General features: G+C 34.9%; 3 protein-coding genes across 5 annotated transcripts; 1 reads left to right on the forward strand and 2 right to left on the reverse strand.

The window, feature by feature from the left end:
- On the reverse strand, positions 71 to 2,852 carry LOC109353153 (isoflavone 2'-hydroxylase-like). Its single transcript, XM_019595345.1, has 3 exons — positions 2,307 to 2,852; positions 1,224 to 1,619; positions 71 to 763 (listed from the first exon to the last, which is right to left on the reverse strand). Exons 1-3 carry the CDS (start codon positions 2,835 to 2,837, stop codon positions 143 to 145), a joined length of 1,548 nt encoding a protein of 515 aa, XP_019450890.1. The 5' UTR covers positions 2,838 to 2,852; the 3' UTR covers positions 71 to 142.
- Positions 5,223 to 9,688, forward strand: LOC109353154 (sulfite reductase [ferredoxin], chloroplastic-like). Of its 2 annotated transcripts, none has more exons than XM_019595346.1 (8): positions 5,223 to 5,412; positions 6,225 to 7,004; positions 7,084 to 7,380; positions 7,841 to 8,038; positions 8,581 to 8,715; positions 8,796 to 8,912; positions 9,000 to 9,158; positions 9,269 to 9,688. In XM_019595346.1, the coding sequence occupies exons 1-8, from the start codon at positions 5,260 to 5,262 to the stop codon at positions 9,470 to 9,472; spliced, it is 2,043 nt and encodes a 680-aa protein (XP_019450891.1). In that variant the 5' UTR covers positions 5,223 to 5,259; the 3' UTR covers positions 9,473 to 9,688. The 2 variants fall into 2 exon arrangements, with proteins under 2 accessions (XP_019450891.1, XP_019450892.1); XM_019595347.1 differs by having other exon boundaries at positions 6,234 to 7,004.
- Positions 10,562 to 17,245, reverse strand: LOC109351875 (NAD(H) kinase 1-like). Of its 2 annotated transcripts, none has more exons than XM_019593549.1 (11): positions 17,065 to 17,245; positions 15,772 to 15,919; positions 15,555 to 15,674; positions 14,853 to 15,034; positions 14,314 to 14,427; positions 14,067 to 14,161; positions 13,394 to 13,500; positions 12,778 to 12,851; positions 12,012 to 12,090; positions 11,609 to 11,916; positions 10,562 to 11,190 (listed from the first exon to the last, which is right to left on the reverse strand). In XM_019593549.1, the coding sequence occupies exons 1-11, from the start codon at positions 17,092 to 17,094 to the stop codon at positions 10,882 to 10,884; spliced, it is 1,566 nt and encodes a 521-aa protein (XP_019449094.1). In that variant the 5' UTR covers positions 17,095 to 17,245; the 3' UTR covers positions 10,562 to 10,881. The 2 variants fall into 2 exon arrangements, with proteins under 2 accessions (XP_019449094.1, XP_019449095.1); XM_019593550.1 differs by lacking the exon at positions 17,065 to 17,245 and adding an exon at positions 15,929 to 15,940 and having other exon boundaries at positions 15,772 to 15,885.

The raw sequence follows: 17,532 nt of genomic DNA on the forward strand, positions 1-17,532 counted from the left end.
CTTTATATCCACAGAATAAGTAATTTATTTAATAACACATAGTACATAGACACATTGGCTGCTATAGTACAACATCTGATATACCTCGCCTTATTCACTTAAAGTAAAAGGTAACTTATTCAACAAGAAAAGCATGCATAGTTCATATTTTGGATAAAGCCTGAATCATTTCTTGGCGTGGCCTGCATAAAGCTACCAAAGGCTCAACTTTGGGCATAGTAAGGCCTACCCCATCTTCCATGTTAATCTCATCTTCTCCAATTCTGTCCCACTCAAAAGATTGAATCAATGCTCCTAATGCATGCCCCATAAAACGTTTTGCCATAACAGCTCCAGGGCAAGCTCTCCTTCCAAGGCCAAATGGAATCATATTATACACTTCACCGCACGCTCCTCCCTCAAATCTCTCAGGCATAAACCTTGTAGGATCTGCCCACACGTCGGGATGGCGCTGCAAGGTCCATAAATTCACCAGTAGCATTGTTCCTTGTGGTATATCATAACCACAAACTTTGCAATCAATTGCTGACTCGTGTGGTATAAGAAGTGGAGCCACTGGATATAGACGAAGTGTCTCGGTTATTACATTGTGTAAATATGTAAGTTTCATACTATCTGATTCATTTAAGAGTTGATCTTGATGAGTTACATGAGTTTGTATCTCAACCTTAACTTTATTCAATACTTTTGGATGGTTGAGGAGAAGAGCCATTCCCCACTCTAAGGTTGTTGCTGATGTTTCAGCACCAGCTACCAGCATTGACTGCATATTTTTATAACAACAACTAGTATATGTAAGTACTTTTATGTACAAACCAAAATCAACTACTTCGGTTCACTAGTCAATATATCGAATTTTCTGACCCAATTTGCCTTTTTTTCTCTTAAATTCGCTATTTAACGTTCAATTGCACATTTGCTGACATGTGAATTTGTTTTTATCCAAATATTGTATTCAGAAGAAAAAGAGTGATTATTTCTCTTAAATAAATAATTCAAACCTAACTTTCTAGATAATTGTATTTGTACTAAGTCTATTTTTTTTTCTTATTCATCACGTTTAAAAGAGAAGGTATAACCGGGGCTTAAAATATGAATGGAGTGATCCAGTATCTCAAATTTTGTCCTTATCACAATTATATTATTAACATTGATTTCTTATCCTATATCTAGCTTTCTAGATAAGTGAGGAAAATTGTATATGAAAACTTAGAATTTGTTACCAGAATAACTCCTTTGACTGTTTCATTGGTATAGAATTCTGGTTCAGTTTGTCGTAGATCCAACATAACATCAATCAAAGTCATGTGTTTTGGGTCTTTGACTTCAGTGATGGCTCTATTTCTCTCATGCTCATCAACTAGCATCTGAAGGAAGTTATCCATCTTGTTCATCATTTTCACCATCTTTTTTGTCATCCCTTTGAAATCAATCAATTTCAGTATTGGAAAAAAGTCAATCAAATTCTCATTTCCCTGCAATTCTGCAAACTCCTTCATCAGCATCTGAAATTCCTTCCCTTCTTGTGCAACTGCATGTTGCCCATAGTACCTTTTCCCTGATATAACCCTTAACATTATATTGAATGAAAGCTCCACAAGTCTCTCCCTAAGGTTTACCTGCTATATATCACAATTATATATAATCAGATCAAACAAAATAACCACCCACGTAGTCGGGAGCTCTCAAGCATGGATTTGTCGAATACCCTTGCATGTCAGTATACAATACGTATCCGACACAAATAAGTTTGGATTCGTGAAGAATATGTATTAATAGAGTATCCAAAAATTAAAAATAAAATAAATAAATATCAAGACGCGTATCAAATTCGTTTTCAATAAAATAGGATAAGACAGATTTGTTTTCAATAAACATCGACTTATTTAAACACCACAACGACTCATACCAACATATCGTCACACCGCATTGACCCTCTAATAGCTGTTCCACCATATTGACTCTTCGATCCACAATATCTATCGTCGCCAAGGAGGAGAAGAAATTGTTTCTACGGCTAAACAATAAGCAATTTTATGAATTATTCTACTATATTTTCTAGTTTTGGTACTTGGAATTTTGGATGACAATGATTTTCAATTTCTATTATATTTTTTACTTTGAATATTTTGATTTACACTTCTAATTTCTATTATGTTTTTTTATTATTTTATACATGTATCCTCACGTGTAGGTGGGGTGCATTCATTTATCATATCATTAGTTCAAAAGACAAATAATTTTATCCTTACACCGAAACTCGCCATGAAGAAAAAAATTGAAGAAATTTAATTTGAACATTATACCGTTGATAGTTTCCCTTTGCAGTCTTGAAATATTTGCTTGACAACAAGTTGCACCTCTTGTTCTCTAACTGTAGTGAACATAGCAAGTCGATTGGAAGAGAACAATTCTAGTGTTGTTAGCCGGCGGAGATTGCGCCAATGATCGCCGTAGGAAGAGAAACCAACCGTCATGCTATTGTAATTGAGATGCTTAGCTGCAAGTGTACGAGGACGGTTTGCAAATATTATATCATTCTTTGTAAGACATTCTTCTACACCTGAAGGTGAAGAAACAGCAAGAACATTACGTGTACCAAGTTTAAGAAATATTATGTCACCATATTTTTGTGTTAGTTTATCTAGAGTTCGATGGAGGGGTTGTTTTATCAGATCAATATGGCCTATCATTGGTATAGCAGGTGGGCTTGGTGGGAATATTTTATGCTTCTTGTTCTTGATTTGTGTTTGTTTTGTGAATTTTGTAATCATCAATAAAAATGAGATGAGAAATATTGAAGTTGGTATCACCCAACTCGATGCTTCTAATTCCATTTCTAATGTACTTACTCTTTCTTAAGTGCTTCTCATGTTTACACTATCACCCATCTATATATAAGACCAAGCTTCTTTCTTTGAGATCATCATGACACTACGTGGTGTATTCTCGTATTGGAGGCAATTATGTTTGAACCAAGAATATCTATAAGCATGTGAGGCTAACTCTCCTAGCGGGTATTTTTTCTATCCAGAAAATTTGCTCAAGTGAAATGAAGCATGTACCACTTGAACTAACACCGGTTTATATTGCTCATAAATAAAGACAACCCTTATAGCTTATATAAAAACTAACGGTCCAGACCATCAGCCCCCCATGAAGGATGCGGGGGAAAAGTCTGGTGCAGAAATTTCTCACCCCCCTTTTATAATAGTCATGATTATCTATAAGCAGCTATATTATTCTCTTCTTATAATAATCAATAGTCATGATCATGTGTAAGTAATAATATTACAATTTTTTGGCCATGATCGTGTGTAAGCAATAATATTACTCTCTTTTTACGATGTTCAATAGTCACGAGCATCTATAAGCAATAATATTATTCTCATTTTATAATAATCAATGGTCATGACCATGTGTAGGCAAGAAATGACTCTCTTCTTGTAATAGTCAATAGTCATCACCATTTATTTGTAAGTAACAATATTATTCTCCTTTTACAATAGTCATGAACATGTGTAAGCAACAATATTACACTCTTTTTTTACAATAATCAATAGTTTTGATCATATGTAAGCAATGAATGATATTACTCGATTTTTATGGTAGTCAACAGTAATAACTATAAGTAAGCAACAACATTATTCTCCTTTTGCAATAATCAATAGTCATGGCCATATCAAAGCAATAATATATAATATTACTTTATCAACAATAAATGCAATTAAAATTATAAACAATTGTAAGTGCGAATCATAGATTTTTTTATTTTTTAAAGCACTGCAATTTTTTTAGTATGATAACGACTTAAACCTGCTATCTATTAATCACTTAAATTAAGTGAGCTACTTGTGGGGTAGTGTCTAGAATCAAAAGTGAGAAAAGCAATAAGATATTATATTTATTGTACGAGGAAAATTGAAAAGTAGTTTAATTGGTTATGGGCGATGGAAATTTTGGTATTCATTGCAAAAAAAATTGAAGTGCATTCATATTGGATAAGTAGTTTATAAATAGAGCTAGTAAGAAATTCTAACACCTAAAGATAAATATAGAGTGTTTTTTTTACTAACAATTTATCATCTCACCTTTTTTGTGTAAGAAACTAATCTTTCTAGGGTTTGTAGCTATATCCTCCAACAAATGTTATTCCCAAGAATCGATCTATCGACCTTAGGGATTCAATGAGGTCTTACGCCACTAGACTACATCTTGTTGGTAGAAAAATATAGTGTGTTAGTAAATACTAAAGAATGTGGAGGATCTAAAACATACTAGGTTAATTTTGAGTTCCATCTCTATTACTCTTTGATATAGCATTTGAATAAGAAGGTGTTAGTGGTAAATATTATATTTGTAATTTTTGTGTGAGAAGAATATAATAGAATCTTTTTCGAAGATTACCCCTAGTTTTCAAATAGAAATCATATATCTTCATTCTTGTCCTAATTCATGTCCTGGACTATTAAAAATGTGTCACTTAATTAAAAAGTACAAATTGACATTTTTATATTAATTAGAGGTGCTAATTGTGAATAAAATAAAAATGAATTTGTTTGAATAGTTTTTTCATGTCCCCCACAAAAATTGTATTGAGAGAAGATTAATAATTTATTGGAGAGGCCTGTTCAACTCTGGGCTGGTTAAGCCCAACTCTCTATCACTTTCATGTCAATGTCCGATCCTCTCAAACTTATATTTTATTTCTCAATCACCCTTATTTTTTACTACTCTCTCACCCCTTTTTTTTTCTCTAATGAATTTCCAATATTGATTTAATCAGATTGTTATACCACCATTAAATTATTTTTATACAATTTAATAACTTCTTGAACTATTTGCAAAAAAATATATAACAGAAAGTAGGATGTTATCCTATATTTAAACTAGGGAAATAAGAAAAAGGTAGTTTGTTATGGTAGATTGAAAATCAGGAAAAATGATTAATGAGATTAAACAAAAGTAAAAGTGAGTGAAGAAGTTGATAAATAAGTTTAGAAAATATTTTTTTTTATTATCTAAGATATAATCGTATAAATAAATCTATTATGGGTGCGTGATTACCCTGAACTGTAACTTTTTACATTTTTGTCATCCTGAAAATCTAACAGATTTACACCACTAAATATCATCAGGGTTAAGGGTTAAGTTTTAGAAATTAGAATGATAAGTATACATATTTAATCCCTACATTTCCATTTATATTTAATTTTTTGGTCTGTCTCACTTTCCCATTTCTGATATCTGGTTGAACTGATGACGACGTCGTTTGGAGGAGGTGGTAGGTCAGTGAATGTTGTGAAAGAGGTTCATATTCCGAAGTTGAATGCAATTATCAATCTCTCACGCAATGCAATTTCTGTTCCCTCAACCAATCGCTCTCTCTCCCGAATACGCGCCGTCTCCACTGTATAACCCTTTTTCCTTTCCTTCATTTTCATTTTCTTTTTCATTTTCATTTTCATTTCTACTTCAGAGTAGAAACCCTTCAAATTTCGCTCTTTTATTTATTATTTATATTTATTTTAGTTTTGGTTGGAGGTTTCGGCCTCATTCCATTCTAGTTCTGCATTTTATATGAGATTATTATCATAAACGAATTTGTGTCATATGTTTGAGACTGGTAAATCAATTTATTTTTCTTCAACTTTAAATGTTCTGTAACCAAACGTGCCAAAAGCTACCAACGGGTGTTAGTTCAAGTGGTACATGCTTAATTCTCGGTTTCTAATCTTGTGGATAGAAAAAGTACCCGCCGGGAGAGTTAGCCCCACATACATGTAGATATTCCCGGCTCGGACAGGATTGCCTCAAGTGCAAGGATACCTGTGGGAAACAAAAAAAACGTGTGAAAAGCTATAAGTTAGTGTCCTGAGCCACCGATAATTGCTTTCTCATTTTTAGCCTTTTACCAAATGACAATTTTCATCTCAGCCCAATACAATATTGCATGTTACTTTATTTAACAAATTTCTATTAGTTGTACACCTAATTTTGCCAAGCGTCTTTAATTTAATTCAATCAGCTACGTAGAACTTTCTATTAAAACCTCACAGCTTTCAACTAGTTTTGCCAAATAGGTCCACGGTAACACTGAAAAAATGTCACTCAAATCCATCACATTTACTATATGCTGGTAGCTAGACTTCGGAGCGAAAATCCCATTGTGATATGTTTTTTATGCCTGCTCTGAAGTTATTGTGCTTGTAATTTCTTTGTAGCCTGCAAAGCCTGCAACTGTCACTGAGAAGCGCAGCAAAGTTGAAATATTCAAAGAACAAAGTAATTTCATAAGGTATCCTCTTAATGAAGAGTTGTTGACAGATGCCCCTAATATAAATGAACCTGCCACACAATTGATCAAGTTTCATGGTAGCTATCAACAGTACAACAGAGATGAGCGTGGTTCAAGAACCTACTCGTTTATGCTACGTACGAAGAATCCTTGCGGGAAGGTTCCAAACCAACTTTACTTGACCATGGATGATCTTGCTGACCAGTTTGGAATTGGAACACTTCGTTTGACCACACGACAAACATTTCAACTTCATGGTGTCCCCAAGAAGGACCTTAAGACAGTAATGAGTACCATTATTCAGAATATGGGCTCAACTCTTGGTGCATGTGGTGATCTAAACAGAAATGTACTTGCTCCTGCTGCTCCATTTGTGAGAAAAGATTACCTCTTTGCCCAACAAACTGCGGAAAACATTGCTGCGCTGCTGACTCCTCAATCTGGTTTCTACTATGATATTTGGGTAGATGGGGAAAGGGTTTTGACATCAGAGCCCCCTGAAGTAATACAGGCACGAAATGACAATTCTCATGGCACTAACTTTACAGATTCACCAGAGCCCATCTATGGAACTCAGTTCTTGCCAAGGAAATTCAAAATTGCAGTTACCGTGCCAACTGATAACTCAGTGGATCTTCTCACAAATGATATTGGTGTTGTTGTCATTACTGATGATGCTGGGGAGCCTCAAGGGTTCAACATATATGTAAGATGGATTTAAAGAACAGTTAAATTAAAATTTTCCTATCGTTGTTCTAACCGGCATTTTGTAATTATTCTTGCAGGTTGGTGGTGGAATGGGAAGAACACATAGGTTGGAGGCCACTTTCCCTCGATTGGCTGAACCATTGGGTTACGTACCAAAAGAGGATATTTTGTATGCAGTGAAAGCAATTGTTGTCACACAGCGAGAAAATGGTAGAAGAGATGACCGCAAGTATAGTAGAATGAAATATTTGATCAGCTCTTGGGGAATTGAAAAGTTCAAAAGTGTAGTGGAGCAATATTATGGCAAGAAATTTGAACCTTTCCGTGAATTACCTGAGTGGGAATTTAAAAGTCATCTTGGGTGGCATCAACAGGTTGGTTCGCAGTTCTCTAAATGATTGAATTGCATTGATGTCTTTAAATATGCTTGTAGGTATACCCATACCATGGTTTGCTCATGGGCATGTGATGCACACCATACATAGTGATACAGATTTTCACATGATTAGAAGTTGGTAGATAGGAAATGACTATTGTGGATCCAATAACTGATATGATAACAATGAATCTTTGCTCTCTGACACATAATGTACTGTTAGGTAAATGAAGATTACAGTTAATGTATTGGTGCATTGTAGATTTTACTTGCCTGGTACAACTACACACATGTATATAAATTCATTCCATGATTATTTGAGAGAACTACAGCCATATATCTCTGTTATGTGGTTTAGCAATATGTAGCTGGCTTATTCTTTGATGTTACATCTTTGTTTAAAATATAGTTGCATACCTTTATTTTGTATCAGCTCATTTGCTGGTTTCATCTTTCAGGGCGATGGCAGTTTATTCTGTGGGCTTCATGTTGATAGTGGTCGTATTGGTGGAAAAATGAAAAAGACATTGAGGGAGGTTATTGAGAAGTATAATTTGAATGTTCGTATCACTCCAAATCAGAACATCATTTTGACTGACATCCGTGCTTCATGGAAGCGTCCCATCACAACTGCTCTTGCTCAAGCTGGCCTGCTGGTAGATGTTTGCAGATTATAACCTAATTGCTTTGTGTATTGATCTGTATTTGTTGACTAAGTATTTTGCTTACCTAATTCACTTGTCCAGTTGTCCCTGTTGGCATTAGTTGATAATTGTACATTGTGAGTTTCATTTTATGGTCATCATTTAGTAGTTTTATTGTGTTGATTTTAGAAGCACATATATTATTAGAAAACCCTACATTTTAGACTGTATCATTGTTACATTAAATAACAATTTCTAACTTCGGAGTCTTATAGAACTGATTAGCTGCTGTTTTTGTGATGGACGTATTTTATTGTAGGTGAGACTAGGGAACATTTTTACAATTTTATTTTTTACATTCACTTTAATGGATTCCCGTCATGTATAATTAATTAATGATTGATATAACCTTGTATGCGTTGGAATGAAGGTTAGTTTTTTGAATAATATGATTGCTTGCCATAATTCTCGATGTTAGTTTTCTCCTCTTTGTCTCTGTTTTTCAGTTTATGGAAATTTTCATTCTAGGCCATAATAATTTTTGCTGTAAACAGGAACCTAGGTTTGTAGATCCCCTCAATATAACAGCAATGGCATGTCCTGCTTTCCCTCTATGCCCACTGGCAATTACTGAAGCTGAACGTGGAATACCAGACATTCTTAAGCGGATTCGTGCTGTCTTTGAGAAGGTATTGCTGCAGATAAGAGTGAAGCATATGACCATATTGTTTCATTAACCATGATTTATTGTTCTGTTTATGTGATTCAGGTTGGTCTGAAGTATAACGAGTCTGTGGTTGTAAGGATAACAGGCTGCCCTAATGGTTGTGCTAGACCATACATGGCCGAGCTTGGACTGGTTGGTGATGGTCCAAACAGCTACCAGGTATATTAATCAGTGACTGAACCCATGTACGTCTTGTAGAAATTACTAAAAGCCTACCATGTTCACTTTCTTTTTATTCTGATTCAGATTTGGCTTGGAGGTAACAAAAGCCAAACTTCATTAGCTCAAAGTTTCATGGAGAAGGTGAAGATTCTAGACCTCGAAAAGGTTTTGGAGCCATTGTTTTATCACTGGAAGCAAAAGCGCCAGTCTAAAGAATCATTTGGTGACTTCACAACCCGCATTGTGAGTTTTGTCTTAATACTTTTTATCTGCATATAACTGAGCCATTTTTAGTCTTTAAAATGATTATTATGGTTGTTTAAGCCAAAGTGACACCTTTTTTCTGTTTGTAGGGATTTGAGAAGCTGAAGGAATATATTGAGAAATGGGAGGGCCCAGTGGCACCGGCACGCCACAACCTCAGGCTCTTTGCTGACAAAGAGACATATGAAGCAGTGGATGAATTAGCAAAGCTTCAAAACAAGAGTGCTTATCAGTTGGCCATGGAAGTGATCCGCAATTTTGTGGCATCTTCCCAAAATGGGAAAAGTGAATGAGTTCATTGACTTCGCCGAGGAAGATGTTTGTGACCTAATCATTCTGCTATGTCTGTGGTAAGTGTGGATTTTGGGTATTAGACACGTTTTTGTTTGTCCACATTTGTACTGTTAGGTTGATTTTAAGTTTTGGTCTTGCTTCAATAAAGTTATTCAATCCAGATTTGTTGATTGTGACAATATGGGTAATGCTTAATTGTTTACTACAAATTTTGCACTGAAAATTCTCTACATATTCTCGACCCTTTTCTTTTGCTTGGGAGGCATCATTTATTAATTTTCGTTTTGAAGGACCGAAATTGAAATATGCAGATGTTTCATACTACTAGTGTGCATTGACAAGAAACTAATCCAAAATAATTAGTTATGTTCCTATTCCAGTAAAGGTTGTCTCTTCACTCTTCTCTTTCACCTGATACTCCACATGTCAACATTTTAAACCAGATCACACAATGAACGAGATAAATATCAGCTTGCCTTAAATTAAATAATTTATTTATGTGATTCTAGGGCTCGTACTTCAAAATCAACACATGATATTGTAAGAACAGCATGATAAAATATATGAAGTAGGAGAGGGGAATCAAATAAGTAGATAACTGCAGTGTACACCACAACAACGTGCTTTGATCGCTATCTATTTTATATTCCACATAACACATTGTCACATTGACTTGACTCGGAGAATCTATAGTTCCATACGGCACATCATTATCAGCATCATCGAGAGTTGAAAGCAGTGGGTTGGTATTGGAGGAAGAAAAGTGAAAGTTAGAGGCAAAAATGTCGAGGATGGAGAAAGAGATTGGTTTTAAGAAGTTAGAGAGGACACACACACTAGGATATAAACTATTCTTAAATATAAATATTAGACATGCTTGAAATATATTACATTTGTTTTTCAAGCTTTTCACTGACTACCATTTTTACCACTAATAAAACTGAGAAACATTGGTGAAATACCAATTTCTTTTTTCCAAAAAATAAAGATACCAGGTTCATAGGTTGAACCAACTGTCATGTATATACTATATTTTGGCTAACATTTTTTATGTAACCTAGGAAAATACAAAACGCAGAAATAATAAATAATAAAACTCATCCAGATTACTGTAAGCATAGTAATCTTTAGATTCCAGAGCTATATTCCGTTCTTACAGTTTTCTGGAGGATAATAATATTATCTCAAGAATCAGTTCTCTACATTTTGCATTGTCCTCTGTGAACATTAGCTGCATAATAAATTGTAAACTACAAGCAGCTATTCATACAAGGAATAAAACTACACTACATATAATTTACTTCCGGAGTTTCTACAACACCCTGCTTTTTCTCTTGACAAATTACAAGTCAATTTCCAAGTATAGTTGCTCTGTGGCCCCTGAAGGCCTAAGAAAGATAATTACAAGTCATGATTCGCGAGGGCCATCAAATGACTGTGTCTTTCTCAAATTCCAATGGAGGCCTTCATGAATACTGCGCAAGAAGTCATTAGTAGAATCAACCAGACATGCTGTGGGAACAGGCCAGGGTGCCATGCTGCACACCAGTGCATCTCCAGGTGCTAACTGCTTCCTGTCCTTGCCATCAAATGATACCCATGCAGGGCTTCTGCTATTGAATGGTACTTGCACTCGCAAAGTCACATGCTCCGGCATTATCAGTGGCCTAAAAGATAGGGAATGTGGGCAAATTGGTGTAAACAGAATACCAGGAACCTGCAGATTTTTAAGACTTGGTTTCAAAAGGATGTGCATATTAATAATATTTATATAGAGTTAGGACATGAAGGAATTCCCCATTCATGCTTAATAACATTTAATGTCAATACCATACAACATTCAATACTTATAGAAGAGTAAGACCAACAAACAACTCCAATATAGATTGACCAAAATTTCCATCTTAAAAGCTTATCTTTAGAATAAAAAGTATGCACCAAAAAACAATATACTCTCTAGGTATCTATCCAGTAACAAGAGTGGAGAAAGAATAAGAAAAGTAAAAGGAAAAAGGGGCCTTCTAGGAAAACAATAGTAATATAAAGTGCAGTTCAAGAACACCATAGATATTAGAATATATTGACTGAGACAAAATATTGTCAAAAAAAGAAAAAAACTCTCTTCAACAAAGTACCTGAGGATGGACCATGGATCCTCCAGCTGCCAAAGAATATGCAGTACTACCTGAAGTTGTAGATAAGATTAACCCATCCCCTTGCACACATGTCACAAACGAGTTGTCACAATAACATTCCAAATTTGTGAGGAAAGATGATATTCCACGATCAATAGTAACCTCATTTAGAACAAGTATTGGTTCTTCAGTTTCATATTCGTTTTTAGCAGCATCTCTTACAACATGACACTGCAAACGGTGTCGTAATGTGATACTAATGGGTCCCTTCAAAATTGATTCAAGGCATTCTTTGTAATGTTCACTATCTGAAGCATGGTTAAGTTCGGCTTCCAGTCAGAAATGGAAACAGATATTATAATTACGAAAAGGTAATGTACATGCAGTTAAAGTTGGAGGATACAAAAAGGGGTCATAAAGCCAAGAGATCCTAAGGAAAAGGGGACAATAGGAGGAACTGGCCCTTTGAACATAGATGCTGCCTGCGCATTTAGTACTTGATAATTAATAATTATTAATCAATGTCACAGAGCAAAATAATTTGCAATACAAGTTAGGATAAGTAATGTAACACAAATTACTAGTGTCAACTTAATTACCAAATTTCAAACAATGATACATGCCCAGAGATAGCCCAACAATCATCATATTATTAGAAGTTCAGTTCCACAAATTAATTTTTTTATGAAAACTCAAGATCAAACATGGTAATTAAAAGAAGCGTAAACCCTAGATAGGAAAGAACAGAGATTTTAGTGATTTCTTGGTTTGGACATATAGTTAAAAAGTATGATTTGATACATTTTGTATTATTGTATATGCATGATTAAGACTTCCTTCATGATATCTCCCTCACAAAATTATATCAATGCATAAATCATTCATAAAGAATATAGGAGAAGCACCGAGCAATATAAAATATTGATAAAATAGATAACTTCAGAGCTTAGATATCAGTGTCACAGACAAATAACTCAAAATAGAGAAGATTTCTAGTTATTTGGCTAAACTTCATGCAAATACTTTTTGGGATTCTGTTGTAGGTAACGGAATTGGCAAGTTTCACTTAGAAAAATAATCCCTGAGTTGGTTTATCAAAACTAGAGACTGGACTGTATAACTCCACTTTTTCATCCAATAGGAAGTTAATTTAAATCGAGCTTACGTACCCATAGGACTGTGCCATCTCCACCAAGAGTTAACACGAGGTCAACTTTAGTGTGCAGCGCTGATATTTCCTTTTCTACAAGCAAAAGTAAATAAAGATGATGCTCATAAGTAGTTATAAACTTGTAACTACAAGAAGAATAGAATTGCACAACCATTACCATCAACTAGTTAACTTAAAAGATAATTCAAGATACTGCTTAAGTGAAAGTCATCTCAAAACAAACTAGGAGACTGTGATTTAATAAGCAGCACCTATTTTTAATCTAAAACCATATTGTTTGCCTGAAGAAAATGATTGGTTTGGGTCCATCAGTCCTGAGCTAAACTCTAATAATCTAGAAGTCATGTGATGAAAAATATTATAAGTTGATATAAGTAAATACTAAACTTTCCTTGGCCCTTCACCTATTTCCTTATCTTAACAACATTTGTCAACACACAGTAGCATATCTATAGAGAAGGTGCATGTTTTATATGGTAATGGATCCACAAATATAGCATTAGAAAAGAGTGTGGGCAATACCTTTAAAGATAACATCAATGTACAACCTATAATTTAATGAAATACATCATAAACAGTATCCTTTTATGACATCAAAATATTTAATTGCTTACCATCTTTCCAAGTTTGTACAAAATTGAAGTATGATGACTCCATCAAAAGTTCCACCCTAACGCGTGGTTCCACATAGATGTGTAGTTTTTGTTGTTGCTTCAACCATCTGGAAACAGAAAAAAAAAGGGGTGGGGGCAAACAAACACCATTTAACTGAGGTTTGACATCTAGAAAAAGATGTCATTGAAATAAAGAATGACGTGTCATATATCCTATTATATATTTATATCATTAAATACAAAGCAGAGGGTATATGTAAATATTAAAAACTAGAGATGAATTTAAAACTTCAAAAGAACCCATTTCCAGCGAGCCACACCAACTTCACACAAACCAGGTGAAAATTAATTTTAACATGAACCATTGATCCTCCATCAGGATGAAATCTTTGTAAAAATATGCACAACTTCATCAAAGTAAAGAATGCACTTAACATTCATAATAAGCAGCGAGTAGGTGTTCTTGAATCCCAACGAGAACTAAGAAAGGAAGAGACCAGCAGTTGTACGAAAATAACTTGTGAGATCTTAATCTAAATGTTATTCAATAACAACATATTCCATACTTTTTTGATTTTGGACTCAAGTTCAGCAGTAAACTATAAGAAAAGGGAAGAAAACTTGGTTTTGGAACAACTGAAAGTGAAAATAAATAATATATTAGGATTCACACCTAATCATTTCAGCACACAGAATTTGAACTGGAACTGAATTTGGTTTGGTTAATATGAGCACCGTCTGTGGGCTTGACTCCCACTTCAAAGAGATCTGAAATGAATATGACTTCTCAATTAGACAGTGCATAACTATGAAAACTTCAGTACTAGCATGATGGAAAAAATTATGAAGAGAAATGCATGTTTATCAATTGAGATAAATTTTTAAGGAATAAAACCAAATTCTCCATGACAACAGTATACCTGCTTGCTACTGCGCTCCGCAGTGGTTATATTTCCTCTTTCAAAAGAGACAATATCATGTTTCTGCTGATCACTTTGCTCACCTTTGCAGCACCATGAAAGTTTAAATGAAGCCTGTCTCAAAAAGGAACAATTTCAGTTGAAGTTTAATTGGTAATATTTAACATTATTAATAGACAACACAAGGTACAAAGTAGTTACAGGTTGGGCAAATTCCTTGAAGCATACATGATAGTACTTGCACAATGTCATGCGAAAAAGGATGTACACATTTTAACAGTAATTACCATATTTTGTTCCAGCAATAACGTCACTAGTTATCTAGTTCATAAAGATCAATACTTTGTGCTGTTCTCCAGAATATATACTCTATTCAGCCTAACGATGTACAAACAAAAGGAGAATAAAGAAAATGGCTAATTACATAGACAAACCCTTGGACATCAACAGACGCAAATAATTCGAAATATCAACAGGAAACCCGACAGCAATAGGACAACCAAAATATTATATTTTCCTTCATTCAGGGATTTATATACCTTTCTGATCATCTTGGAATCAGAATCAGGACTCCCATCCCTAAGAACCTCATGGGAGCAAATACCATTCCTTGAACATCTTTCAGGCTTCTCATTAGTTTCATTATATAATGTAGGTTGATTGGTTGGGCTATTTGTCCTCATGTCATCAAGATCAGTCTGAAACTGAAGGCATGATTTCCCTGTAATAAAAACAAGCAGTAAACATAAATTATAAACTTCCAAAATTGAGATATAGACAGAGCATAAGGTAGCACTATGCATGTAGTCGGCAATAACATGATACAAGCCATGCAGGTAACACAAACATGGAAGTTACATTAAAAACAAAAAAAACTGAGGCCAGGAAATTATTCTTAACTGAGACAGTAACTTGCAAAACAATATGCTACAACTACAAGGGATTGAATTACAAACACTTGAAGGCAGATGTTACTTTGTATTAATCAAAAGTGAAATGTCTATAAGCATTTTGGACGAAAGAAGAATAAAAAGTAACAGACTTGCATGTTACTGAAATATGTGAACAGAAGCAATCAAAACAAAGAAATTTATCAGCAATGTCCATGTACACAAAGCACGAATTTTGCAGTTGAAATCAAATGGAAAATTTTCTTGATTTAGCCCCCTTAAATATTAACTGTTAAAAACAGAAAATTATAAGTGCAGAACAGCAAGTTGAAGTTATTCAATTAATACAACCTCTATTTTCAAGCTTCAGATTGTGTGCCCTCTCCAACTCATATTTACGTTTCCATTCAGCAGCCTCAGCTTGAGCAGAAGCTTTTCCTTCAGCAACTCGCCTTAGGGCCTTCGCAACGGCTATAAGGAGTTTAAGACAAAATCAGGACAAAGAGCCTTGTATCAAGATCATGTCATGTTTCAGTTAATATTAATAATTTAAAAAAATTGATCGTACTTCTTAAAGTTTCGGAGAACTCTATAAGATGATCATCTGATCCCTGGACTGGAGACTGAAGAAGTTCTTGCACTGATTTCTCAGAGAAGAGAGAAAAAGAACTGATAAAACCATTTTCAGATTGTGAGCATGCCATATTTGCATTCCCCTATTCCATGGAGGAAATAAGACAAATTGAGAAACAGATTTTAAACTAATATACAAGTGAAACTACTGCTCACAAAAATAGAGGATTATCATGTTACAGTCTAAGATGTAGATATAACTAAATAAAAAAAGTCAAATAATTAATGGCATTGCTAGATACAATTATAAATATGTTTCCATAAGGGTCTTAGGACAGCCCATTAAGGATGCGGCCCGGCAAAGGCACATGGAGCCTCACTCTAAAGAACCGTAGCAACTGCTTAAATCTCGGTGCTATACATCGCTTGAGACTATGGGGACTAATGTTTCGATAATGGGCTTAGCCTCTTAGGACAGCCTGACAACAGGTTAAGATCGTTAAGAGTGCAAACCAGGAAAGGCCCAAAAGAATGGGCAGCGATCAGGAAAGCTCCAATCCTGAAATATCAAGTGAGTCAATATACCAGCTGGAGGATGGGCCAAGTCACCAATTGAAGACCTTGCGTAAAAAGAGCGACACTTGCAATCATTTAAAGGCCCGGGAATCCCGCTAACGGTAGCAGGATAACCAATTGAAGGCCGAAATTGAGGTCACACATTCTGTGCCCAGGTCGAGCCTATAGAAGGCAATTTCGAGGCTAGACAAAAGCCGGTTCTATTCACTAGGGAAGGAACTCTCATTTCCACTAGTGGCTAAGGGTTAGTTTGAGAGTTGGATTTTGGAGGGGAAGAAAGGGAAAGGGAAAACTTGGGAGCCATGAAATACACTTATGAGATGACTCTCAAGTCTTCCATTTCCCTCCAAAATCCAACTTCCAAACATGTGAGTACACATGCTCCCACATTTTGTGCCATTGCATGTGTAAGTCTGTGATTGTTTAAAAATAAATTAATAATTAACTATTTTTATAACCAATCACAGATGGCACATGCAGTGGCACAAACCTTGGAACACCATATATGAATCCCCAAACATAGCCTAAGTGTATCGGGTTCTGTGGGGTTTGGCAGAAATGACATAATGGATATGGGTTGTCATAAAGAAACAAGAAAAACATAGGAATAAGAGTTGAAGATATATTGTATGGAAATTGATAATGAAAATTGAGCACCCTGGAATTGATATTAGTATTGAAATAAGTAGTAATTGAAGAAGAATAGAAATACCGGGGAATTGTTAATCTTGTTTGGGGCCATAACATAAGTGCGTATTCTGAGAGAAATTGAGATGGACAAGTTAGAATTGGGAATGAATTTGGAAGTGGGAATCAACCACCACCCACCATCCACTTCTCTCAGTTATGACAAGTCAACACCCTACTTCGGTCCCACCCTCTTTTCAAATTGTTATCTCTTCTCCTACACTTTTCACTTAATCATCGCTCTAATTATTTATTCATTAACAATTACAAGTATTTATATTTGTTTATACACCGGAGGTAATTATGTCCGAGCAAGCTGGACATAGGGCTAACTCTAGTCACTTCATTCACAAGACTCTAATGCGACGAATGCGAGACTTTACTTAAAAGAATCAAACATATACTACTTGAACTAAAGCACCTATATGAAAAAAATGATCAATTTTCAATATTCCAACCTCAAAATATCACACACCTTCCACTTTTTACTTTC

Source organism: Lupinus angustifolius, chromosome LG07, assembly GCF_001865875.1.
Source record: "Lupinus angustifolius cultivar Tanjil chromosome LG07, LupAngTanjil_v1.0, whole genome shotgun sequence".
Lineage (NCBI taxonomy): Eukaryota > Viridiplantae > Streptophyta > Magnoliopsida > Fabales > Fabaceae > Lupinus > Lupinus angustifolius.

Bases quoted from the DNA above. Each gene is read 5' to 3' on its own strand.
- LOC109353154 (XM_019595346.1), top strand. From the start codon at position 5,260: ATGACGACGTCGTTTGGAGGAGGTGGTAGGTCAGTGAATGTTGTGAAA. The intron at 7,005-7,083 runs GTAAGATGGATT...TTATTCTTGCAG, and splicing joins CTCAAGGGTTCAACATATAT to GTTGGTGGTGGAATGGGAAG. The intron at 8,716-8,795 runs GTATTGCTGCAG...TATGTGATTCAG, and splicing joins TTCGTGCTGTCTTTGAGAAG to GTTGGTCTGAAGTATAACGA.
- LOC109351875 (XM_019593549.1), bottom strand. From the start codon at position 17,094: ATGGCCCCAAACAAGATTAACAATTCCCCG. The intron at 15,035-15,554 runs GTTGTATTAATT...TTTTTATTACAG, and splicing joins TCTGAAGCTTGAAAATAGAG to GGAAATCATGCCTTCAGTTT. The intron at 12,091-12,777 runs GTACGTAAGCTC...CTAAATGCGCAG, and splicing joins GAGATGGCACAGTCCTATGG to GCAGCATCTATGTTCAAAGG.
- LOC109353153 (XM_019595345.1), bottom strand. From the start codon at position 2,837: ATGGAATTAGAAGCATCGAGTTGGGTGATACCAACTTCAATATTTCTC. The intron at 1,620-2,306 runs GTATAATGTTCA...GATATATAGCAG, and splicing joins GCAAAGGGAAACTATCAACG to GTAAACCTTAGGGAGAGACT. The intron at 764-1,223 runs GTAACAAATTCT...AAAAATATGCAG, and splicing joins CAGTCAAAGGAGTTATTCTG to TCAATGCTGGTAGCTGGTGC.